Source organism: Candoia aspera, chromosome 1 (genome assembly GCF_035149785.1).
Source record: "Candoia aspera isolate rCanAsp1 chromosome 1, rCanAsp1.hap2, whole genome shotgun sequence".
Taxonomy (NCBI): Eukaryota; Metazoa; Chordata; class Lepidosauria; order Squamata; family Boidae; genus Candoia; species Candoia aspera.
Genome location: NC_086153.1, coordinates 96,391,083 through 96,402,271, shown reverse-complemented (window position 1 = coordinate 96,402,271; position 11,189 = coordinate 96,391,083). Strand labels below are relative to the sequence as shown.

At 41.5% G+C, this 11,189-nt stretch overlaps 1 protein-coding gene across 1 annotated transcript; it reads right to left on the bottom strand.

The window, feature by feature from the left end:
* Positions 1 to 1,618: 1,618 nt before the first annotated feature.
* MTCL3 (MTCL family member 3) lies at positions 1,619 to 10,479 on the bottom strand. Its single transcript, XM_063310244.1, has 6 exons — positions 9,480 to 10,479; positions 8,728 to 8,952; positions 6,475 to 6,633; positions 5,870 to 5,938; positions 3,465 to 4,640; positions 1,619 to 1,729 (listed from the first exon to the last, which is right to left on the bottom strand). Exons 1-6 carry the CDS (start codon positions 10,425 to 10,427, stop codon positions 1,619 to 1,621), a joined length of 2,688 nt encoding a protein of 895 aa, XP_063166314.1. The 5' UTR covers positions 10,428 to 10,479.
* Between the last annotated feature and the right edge of the window lie 710 nt (positions 10,480 to 11,189).

The window sequence follows — 11,189 nt, the reverse complement described above, 5'->3', positions numbered from 1 at the left end:
ATTTTTTCAGCACCGTCATAATTTCAAACAGTCGCTGAATGAATGGTCGTTAAGCGAGGACTACCTGTACAAAATTATCACTGTACAATAATGTATCACTAAAGCTTGTTGCTACCCTTGACTGAGAATGAACTTGCCAGAAAAATCAATATTCAAAAAATAAGTCACTGTGTTATCAGATGACAATGCCCAGAAGGACTTTTGAGTGACCCTTTACCATCCCACCTGCACATGGCCCAGGATGATGTTGTGTTCCTGGTGGGCTGAATAAGACTGGCTGGCTCTGAGGCTGCACAGCATAGATATGCAATATGTGAGACCAATAGACCACAAAGACAGGACAGACAGAAGAGAGCGAGAGTGACAATGACCAGTTTGTTTCATTGTCTGCCTGTCTGTTTGCATGCAGTGCAGTTGGTGGTTTAATTATTGGGGACTTAGTTTGGCCTGTTGACTGAATGAGGTATTGTTATTACCACTACCGTTATCATCACTGGACTCTGTGCATGCTTCAGTCTGTATGCAAAAATGCAGAAAGGACCTGGTCAGTTTGGTTAGCCACTGAGTTCCATATAGTTTATGCAGTTACTATTCTACTCAGTGTATGTCCTTGCTGTCAGTTTGCATGGAATGCCTGATTTCTTTGTCAGGGGCCTATTCTGCCTCGGCACACACCCACACATGCTTACATAATTCAACTTTCTTCCACCTTTAATAAAGTTGAGATGAGTGTATAGATAAGTGTAGATGAGTGGACAAAAACCACCATCTTACTGTCAGCATAATTTTATCAATATTTTAAGCTGTTATGCATTTCAGTCAGCAATTCTTAAACAGACCTCCTACTCATTATTCCTAAACACAGGAATAAGGGGGAAGGGGCAAAAAAATCAATTTTTTGGTTAAGAATTGATATGACAAGTTTTGTCTTTTTTTGTTTGTTTTCCTGCTGGCACACTGAAATCACTAAAAGTAGGAGCTGCATGGGGATGTTGTCAAACTAAAATAAAATTTAGAGCTCTCCTGCTTAGCCCACAGTCTGATGTAAAGGCAAGTTCCATGCACGAAGAAGCTAAACTGGTTTTGTGACAAAACACTGGCCATTTTACTAGTTATAAAAGGAGTTTCGGGAGCAGAATGAGCTGATGCTCAGGAAAACAGAGCCCTTCGGGGGGGCTGAGCATGCTTATGTTCTACTCCTATGTGGATATCTTCCTTCCCAAAGTTAACCATCATACATGGGGAAGAACGACTCCCCTTCATCTTGCCATCCCATCTGATCCCATGTATTACAGCATCACACACACATACTTAAGATGCACATGACCAAAGCATACACATTCTGCAGGGAAAGATTTCACTTGCTTACCTAGCTATTGGGATGACAGTATTCAGATTTGATTGTGGAGATCTTTTGGTTTCGGCTGCTTGCAACATCTGCATTTTGGCATGGAAAAGTGCTTGGTTCCTCTTCTTTCTACCGAACAGTCTTCAGTGTTTTTACAGCAGTGATTACTATAGAAACTATATCTCTTGAACTTCGTAGCTTGGGAAGATGCACAACATAAAACGAACTGAAAATAACTCTATAATGAACGGTAAAACAATTAAAAAATGTCTACAGCACAAAGAACAATGTGAAAAGGAAGACAAGTTTAAATATTGTGGTGTAAGAAAGAGATGAAAACAAGACAAGGATGAGAATAAGTAAAATGATAGGCTGGAACATCTGGGAAAAGTAAATACAAAGACAAGATAATGCCACATTAACGAAACATCACACTTGACTTTTCAAGAGGAAAAAAAAAATCAACAGTTTACACTAGTCTTGTGAAAATTGTACATATCAGATCCAAATGCTGGTGCAAAAGAACCTGAGGGGATCTCCACTCCCCATCTGTTGTAATGCTCTCCTGTAATATCGATCAATTTGCCCACCAGGATTGCTTGTCTCTTCCCACTTCCTAGCCCAGCTTGGCTTTTTCTGAGGCTGTGTGCCATATTTCCTTTCAAAAGAAAAAGAAAAAACGAGGCTTTTCTGGGAAATACAAATGACAGACAATCAGATGCCGCCTTGAGGTGTACAGCAAAAGGCACTGGATTAGCAGCAGTGGGCCTAACCCTGGTGCAATGCTCACTGGATATGGATCTATCAAGGCAGCCTCTGATTGGTTTAGCAGCTTGCCACTTATATGTCTAGGATTTCCGCCCCCAAAATGGTGCACTACTGTTGCAGTCCTATCCAACTGTCTAGTGCACCAGCTAATTTCTGGAACATACTCTTGCATCAGTGTTCCCGGTCAGTACCTAAATGTGCCACTCAACATTTAGTAGGACAGAATCTTAAACCAGCAGTATCATTCCTTTTCTTTCCTGAAAAATAGACGGGTATTCATAGGCATGCATATGTTCACCTTGAAGCTAGCCACAGCTACTTGATTCTAAAATGGCAGCAAAATTTAAAGTAAAAAATGAGGTTGCTTTCTATTCTTTTTTGGTTAGCCTTTCTCAGACCTATTTTACGGTTTCATCCACTCTGTTTGCAATAACGAGATGGGGGCACGAGAAAGGGCTACTCTTTATTGGTTTTCATAATGTGATATTTTATACTTTGATGGCTTCAATATAGTTGTTATCTGTCCCAGACATTATAGGAAGGCAAAGTTTTTCTTGAGTCAAGAGCTACTCCTGAACTTCATAGAAATGTTATTTTCTTGCCAACAATATAAGACTGGTTCACCCCTCCCTTCTTTTGGGATATTTTTTTGGTCTTCCCAGTTTATCTTATAGCCAGGATGGTTCCCTGGTGGCCACCCATCCCAGCACAAAAGGATGGGCTATAAATAGAATTAACTGAATAAATTAAAAAGTGGACTGACTCAAACAGTTCAATGTTTGCCAGTTTTGCTTTTTCTCACCATTCCTAGTTTTGCTTATTTGCCACAATAAAGATTGTCTGGGCAGCTGGCTGCAGTTCCTTCCTCTCTCAGCCATCCTCTTCCCTCTCTTAGCCAAAGAAAAAGGCAGGCAATCAAACCACTCTAAAAGGGGCAACAAAATAAGGAGAACAGGAAGAGAACCTTGGAACTTTATCTTTCCCATGCTATTTATTCTGTATTTTACTTTTTAATTTAGGATTTTAAACTGTCTTTTTTTCTAGCTGTTTAAGTTTTATAAACCCATTAATAATATGGGTGAATGAAAAAAAAACTAGACAGATGACTATCTACTATTCAACTTTTTAACCAACCCAGAGAGCTCTTATTAGGTAAGTATCTAATAATGTCTTCCTCTCCTAAGAACCCAATATTAGAACAACAATCTGGGAAATTTAAATTGCAGTCATAGAAATTAAATGATGCCCTCTTCATCTCACATAGCCACAAGGAAGTAGCTTAAGTATCCACCCCTTATCTTGGGCTCAAATACTTTTTCCTCAATGGCTTTACTAAATAAAAATCTACCTGACTCACTGACAAAGGTTCATCTGTACTTCGATCATCTGAAGACTTTGGAACTTCTAGCCTGTCAATAAAGGCCTGGAGCTCTTTCCTAAACGCCTTCATCTGGGCATTGATCCGATAAAGAAGTTCATGTTCCCGTATCCTACTTCCATCATCTTCACCATCCAGAAGTCGAAACAGGTCCCCATTTGCCACATAGATTCTTGCCTCAGTTATGATAGTGCTGGTGTCAGAAATCAAGCGGTCTACGGTCTTGCCCAGGCGTTCTGCTTCACAGCGGATGTCCTTGGTTTGCTGCCGGTCAGTAAAGCTTTTCTGCCATCCTACTGATGTTGGATAGAAGGACCTCGTGGGGGTCAAGCAACGGATGTTGCGGACCTCCTCTGAATCACTCTCCCCACCAATGGGCCCTTCTCTTTTGCGGTGGGGGGGACGAGAATCCTCATCACTTTCTTTCTTCCCTGCCTCACTTTCAGCATCGCTGTCCCTGGGACTCCCTCGGATCCCCAAATGAGAGGCCAAATCATAGCGCTGCATGTTGGACATCAGTATCCTGTTCTCATATTGGAGCTGCATGACTTTGCCACTGAGTTCATTAATTTGCATGCGGGCAGCCTTCAGTTCTTCTTGAAGCATTTCGGTCTTGGGACTGTCATGGTGTCTTGAATTATCATGAGTCCCGGTCTTGTATTTGTATTTGTTCAGCTCTGCTGTGACACGTTTGTTTTGTTCATCTGCATCAGCTAAGTTCCTCCTCAATAGTTCAGTCTCATCTTCAACTAACTGCAGATGCTGCCGTAACTCTGACAGAGATTCGTTCTGATCCCCCATGAGGGGATTGGCTGCCCCTGAGAAATCATCTCCTCTTAAGTCATCAAGCTCTGCTTTCAGCCCTCTGTTTTCTACTTCCAGTTCCACTATTTTCCTTCCAAGGATATTGGCTTCTTCCTCTACTAACCTCAGACGGAGCTTGAGTTCTGCTTCTCTTGTGGTAGGTGGGCCTCCTGCTTCCCCTTTTGGAAGGGGACTGTCTAGATCACCATAAAATGACCGATACTTCTGCAGATCATGCTCAAATCTGTCCTTTTCCTTATCAACTTTGGCTAATTTTTTCCTCATCAGAGCAGCCTCCTCTTTGATAAACTGCAACTGGCACTTTAGATCTTCATTGTCCTCCTTAGGCAGAAAAAGAATATCCCCCAGTTACATTACATACACATAGGGATGCCAACTGACCATTCAGCAGAACGAAGTACTAATACTGTATATAGAATACCTGCCCCAATAAACTTCACTGGAATTTCCCCATAATGTTTAAGGGAGAGAAAACTTCAACCCTTTTTTCAAAGGCCACATATTTGTGCAATACTTGTAAATGCAAAATCTGTCATTAAATCTGTTCAGAATCAGATACATTAGAAATACAACATTTCAAAGCCAGGGCAATCAGTGTGAAATAACGCTCAGCAAAATAAAACAAAGTAACAAGTCACAGTAACATTTCTATTACAAGTTATTACCCCTATTATACTTGCCAATCAATGTCTCAGCAGGTGGCAACACCTGACTCTCTTTGTCTGGCTCAAAAGCTAAGCAGAGTCTGACCTGAGTGTTACTTGCCCAGGAGACCACTAGGAAATCCCAAGGCTGTAAACTAGATTGGGAAGTTGAAAAACACATCCCAGAAAAAGGAAATGACAAACCACTTCCACGTGATTGACAAAAAACCTTCATGGATGTGCCTGCAAAATCACCAGTGATTTCAAATCAAAGGAAACTTTATTTTTGTTCAATCAACAGGAGCTACTTGTATTACACAAATGCCTGTATTTGTTGCATTCATGCATTGCATTTCAAATGGAAGAATGCAACTTTAAAAATGTAACATGTGAAGTAGCCTTGAGATTTGGCCATTAGGAATAGTTCAGCCCTCAAGAAAGAGATTTTGTCTTCTGGCATCATTAGGACAAAGGATGTTGAAATGGGAACAAGGTTGGTGACATCTTTTCAGGTAATACAGTAGTGGAGGTATTGATCAGGATAATATTTCAGACTTAAAATTTAAAAATGTAGAGGCCAGAACTCCCCTGTATTTAACCATGAAACACAGACTAACAGATTGGAAGCATAATGTAGGTGCTGGGAAGGGTGTTGTGATGTAACTGATGTGATTTCCATATTTGCAACAAAGAGTGTGACTCAAGTGTTTGTTAAGTTGCATTCTTTGCCATCTACAGAGACATAATAATTTGTGTCCTAGTCTGGTAAATGAGTTTCATAAAAAAAGGGCCCTGGTTTTCACACTGTCGACTATGGAAAGGTTTGCAATCATGTATTCCATCACTAAAACGGTCACATAGTTTACTGCATTGTGCTATGGGACAGAGAAAAATATTGTATATCACCTCAGCAGACATCTGCTGTGATCTTTTTTCTGATTTCTGCAAATCTTTGCTTCCTCTTCTTTTCATGGACTGTTGTAAAAGAAAGAGCAGATATAGAAAATATTTTAGTAGGTGCATGCTATCCAAGTTTATTAAACCACCATTCAAACCACACAAAAATTCCCAGCTTTTTTAAATAATATTTTTGTCTTCATCGTCCAGAGATGATTATTTTGGAACACTCCCAGGACAGAATAATTCAATTAATGTAACATAATATCCTTGATCTTATTGATCTAAATGCAATAGCAAGGAACACCCTGAAGATTAAAAATAGTTCACAAATACACCAAATACCCTTTCCAAACATGATGAATTAGGTACTGCCTTCAATCCAATTCTATTCAATAAAGAGATCAAATCTGAAATAATCATCTCCCAGATCTGCAGGTTTACCATGATAAAGTAATAACCAGTCTTAAAAGCAAAGCTGCATTTCACCCACAGAGCAGTCCTAACCAGTGCAGTCAGAGAAGAGGCAGGAGGCACGGGGAGCCCCTTGCTGTACCTATCCCTCCTCAGCCAATTCTGCCCGGCGCCCAGCTGAAGAGCAGCTTGGCACTGACCTCTTTCATCTTGTCAAACTCATTCTGGAGAGCATGTTTAGCAATCTCAGCTTCTATCAGCTTCTGCCTTAACTTTTCATTTTCATCTTCTGTGGTGGAGCGCTTTTCTTCCACGTTTTCCAGCTCATGATGAAGCCTTACTGAAACATCTTTTGCCACCTACATGGAAGGACACTTGACATTTTCAGACAGGAAAATAACTTTCATAGTAGAGCTTACTATGCTCACGAGAGTTTAGAGGTGTGTTGTGACAACTTATATCCGTTCCATTAAATACTGAATAAACTGTTCTTCCTAATAAGAAAATGAGTGTGATTACGGTCACTTCAGGTACTCCAGTTTACTCTTGAGGATTTCCAGACAGTGTGATCTATTCTGATACTCAGCAACAATACAATGGATAGAACTCCCAGTCAAAGACTAATTCTTTGATCTCTAGAATCATGGGCCCAATCCAGCCAAAAACTGGCATAAAGACTGGGAAGTCTTACGTGAGATTTTTCTCAGTGAAATTATATCCTTGCCATTCAAGTTAACACATGAAGACAATATATTTTAATTGGCTTATTAAGGGACTGGCTGATCAATGATTACCAAATTAGCACTTTCATGCCAGCTGTGAAGTATTGAGCACTGGTGAATTATCCAAGCTCTTTGAAGAACTATTCTCTATATTTCCCTGCTCCCCAGCTAATAAACATTGCTGGCATCAGTCATAGTTTCTCTCGAACCCTGATATTATACACCCAGAGCAGCCTTCCCCAGTCCAGAGGTGTAAACTTCAAATCTCAGAATTTTCCAACCACCATGGACATTCACATATCTGGAAGGTGCCCAAGCTACTGAAGGCTGCACTAGAGCATGGCTTCATTGCTCCACCAGGATCCCCAAGGCATTATGGGAAAATGAAAATGATAAGCATCATCATTAAATACAATCCAATTATATTTCATATTTCGACCCGGGCAATTCTTCTATTAGCATCCTGCTACCAGCTCAAACATTAGGTAATTAATTTGCTTATTTATAGCACAGCCAAATGCCTCATAAACCTCACTTTTAATATGTCTTTCTCCCAAGTTGGGATGCAAAGATTTGTGGCTTTAATATCCTTTTTCCTAAATAGTACATCTCAAAGGAAAAAGGTTGGTTGGAAGCAACCTTAGTATTTACTGGAAAGCAACAACAGTAAGACTGATCCATTCTTATAGAAATTCTCTATGAACTATTAATAAACAGGATAAAGATTATTACACCGCATGACTATGCCACTATAAGATCTCTCATAACGTATTCACACATTATGTAAACACAAGGTATGATATAGATTTGATTTAAAGAAACTGAAGATAAAACAGAAAACAATACTGTATATCATACTACCAGAGTAAGTCATTTATCTCCTACTGTCAGCCCTTCAAGATAGGCCATGTCAGGAAACCAACTCCACAAGTTTAATTGGAACTATACTTTATTGATATACTGTAAGCCATAGTAAAGGAATCTTGAAAGCTGGGTTGTATTTTCCCTTCCCTCCCCTCCCTCTTATACCCCACTGAATTAGGATGGAGTCAGTCTGAGCTTCTTTATCACACTTTCTATTTCCCAGACTTAAACCATGCTTTTGTTTTTGCAACTATTTTTGCATAGTTTCAGAGAGATCCATCTCTGAGGATCTCTACACTTATACTGGGATTATAACATTAACTGGGATGTTATATACATTTTCCAGTTTCAACTGAAAGAAAAAAATGGTATGTGGCATTTGTCTTCTAGATACATTTGCTGTAAATAAAATAAAAATAAAATAAAAATAAGTTCTAAGGTGGTAATTTTATACAGAGGCCAGTGAAATATCTGTCAATCAATGGAGTGTAAATCACCTGGAATGTGATTTCTAGTGACTCCCTAGCGACTTCTAAATAATGGAATAGGGGGAAAAAATCCAATTGAGCATTGGGGGTTAGAATTTTCATGAGCGACATGTCTTTCTGATGACCGATAGATGTTTTGTACTATGACTCTCGCAATCGACAAATCATGTTGGCTCAGGTTGATGAGAAATGTCCAAAACACCAGGAGAGTACCAGTTTGCTTACCTAATGACTTGGGTCATTAAATTTCAGTTGTCAAAACCACAAGGCAGCTCAGACTTAAGCTACCTTAGCCTTCACTCAAAAGGTGAGGATAACCAAAGGTATCACAACCTGATTGTTCTTCTCAGTAGTTTCCCATCTTCTGTCCCCAAATTACCTTTAAATCCTGTTCCAAGCTACGGAGAAGTTCTCCATCAATTTCCCCTGTCTGTGCATAGCGCAGCTTCTTCCGCTCTGCTTTTCGAAGACGATACTGAAGAATTCTGCAGTTTTTGTTGGCTCTCTCCAATTCATGGCGTACTTCCTGAAGCTGGCAAGCATCCTCTTCAAAAAAGCTGTCCCTCATCTCATCCATTTCAGTTCTAAGTTCATCTATTTCATTCTGACACACATTCAGAAGGAACAGATAGCAAAACACAAAATGACATCAGGTCACACTGATAAGGAACACAAGATATGCTAATATGGCTATATGGCAATAACTATGGTTACCCATAGTTCTTATGTAACTGTGTTGGTATCTTTCATATTAACTTATATTAACTTATATACCTACAGTCAACTCAGTGTTTTTCCTGTCAACAACAGGAAAAACAAGTTGGAGGTTATCCACTAGGATATAAGGTGAAATATAAAAAAAATCCTCCCTGAGAAGGGAAGTACTATATCATGTTTACACGAAAGATTATGGCCAAGGGTTTGTGCACTCCCCCACCCTTTTCTTAAACCAGGGAGACAAAGCAATAGATATCTTGACGGTCAACCTGGTCTCCTCAAAGCAGAGTTCACCATTAGCATTCCTTCTCCTTTCTTCTGTGGAACAGACTAAAACACCACCAGCCTGTGCACATATACGCTGGACCTGAGGGACACCCCCATTATTCCTTCCCTTCTGTATCTTTTGCTCACCTTGAGGTTTTCATTCTCCTCCTCCAGTTTCTCCATCTCCTCCTGCAGCTCCTGCTGCTGGGAGTCCTGGGTCAAGTTGCCTTCCGGAGTCCCACTGAGGCCATTGCTACCTTCAGTTCCAGGCAACACTATGGATGAGGATGTCGAGGAGGGCGAAGTGCCCACACTGCCATTAGCCTGGCTGTTACCTTTGTTTTGCATCTGGGTTGCTGCTAACCCTTTCCTGAGATGGAACTGGATGAGCTCATTTTGCAGGCATCCTTCTTTCCAGTAATTGCCATTGCTCACTGACAGAGCCTGGCCTTTCCCTGAACCACAAGATGACGAAGAAGCTGAAGTTGCCTCCCCTGCACTCTTTGGCAAAGGCTTGCCTGTTTTACCCCTGTTCCAGCTCTTGGATGGCAGCTGAGAAAGCACAAAACTGCCCACCCTTTCCACCTTCCCTCCAGGTACAAGTTGCTGCTCTCCAGCCCTAGGAGTTGTGAGCTCGGTGTCTTTGGGAGGTGCCTCTCGTGCTTCCACTGCAGGCCCTGGATTTGGCCTGGGACACCCTCCCACCGAGACCAGGAATGAGGCAGGCTGCGCTTCAGCACCATCCCCAGCGTGGACAGTTCCCAACTGCGCTGTGCCCCTTGCTGGTGTAGCTGGCAGGGGCAGCTTATCTCCTTCTGCTCCTCCGCCCTTAACCCGGCTAGTTCTCTGCCCTGGTGGTGGCTGCTGCAGTAGCTGCTGCCGGGCAGAGCTTGCTTTTGAAACAGGAACTGCAGCTGCTGCTGCGAAACGGGATGTATTAGCAGCTGGCAAGGGCTGGCGGACAAAAGACTCCTTGGGTCTACCTGGAGAGAATGCACGCGGCTGCTTATTTCGGCTGCTGCTGCTGCTGCTGCCCTCTGGAAGCAGACGAGGAGAGACTGTTGCAGCGCTGCCTCCGCTAGGCGGCTGGCTCATGGCTATCTCGGGGGTGTTGCTGAAATATTCAGCCTTCTCTGGATCATTGTCTTCTTACCCTCCCTCCCTCAGCTGGTGAGCAAGGCACACACAGCAGCCTTGTCAACAGCCCCACCACTCAACACAAAGCAAGCCGATTCACCACATGGAGAACAATGTGCCTGTAATAAAGGGGGTGGAGTATGAAACTGCTCCATGAGGTTAGCTCAGCCTCTTAGATGTAAAGGATGCAGGCATTGACTGGAAGCTCGCTTTGAAAGCCCTGTAGCCACAAGCATTGCCAAAGCTCTTTTCTCATGCAAATGGACTGAATCCTCTAGCTGAAGCTACTTCTCTTAAAGTGCTACTTCCACAAACCACAGGTTCCAAAGTATTTCCACAGGTCAATGACAATGGATCCATTCAGTAGTTTCAAAATAGATCAGCCTGTGCCTATGAGGCCCAATGTAGTTAAAAGCAGTCTCTCCAAGCTGGGAGGAAAAACTTGTGATGAGAGCTAAAGCAATCCATACTTAAGATCCTGTAAAATAAATTAATAAGAGATATATTAGAAAATTCTAATTCTACATATGCATTATATCTCTAATACTGGCTTTTAAAAAGTGGAAAGGCAGGTTTCCCCACCTTCTTCCCACCTTCTACCTATGCTTCCTAACAAACTGCTAATATTATGAATATTGTTTAGGGGTACTCAGGGACAATGGAAACTCAAATGATCACGACGAAGGTAAAGAATAAACACTTAGATTTATTTAAATAAGC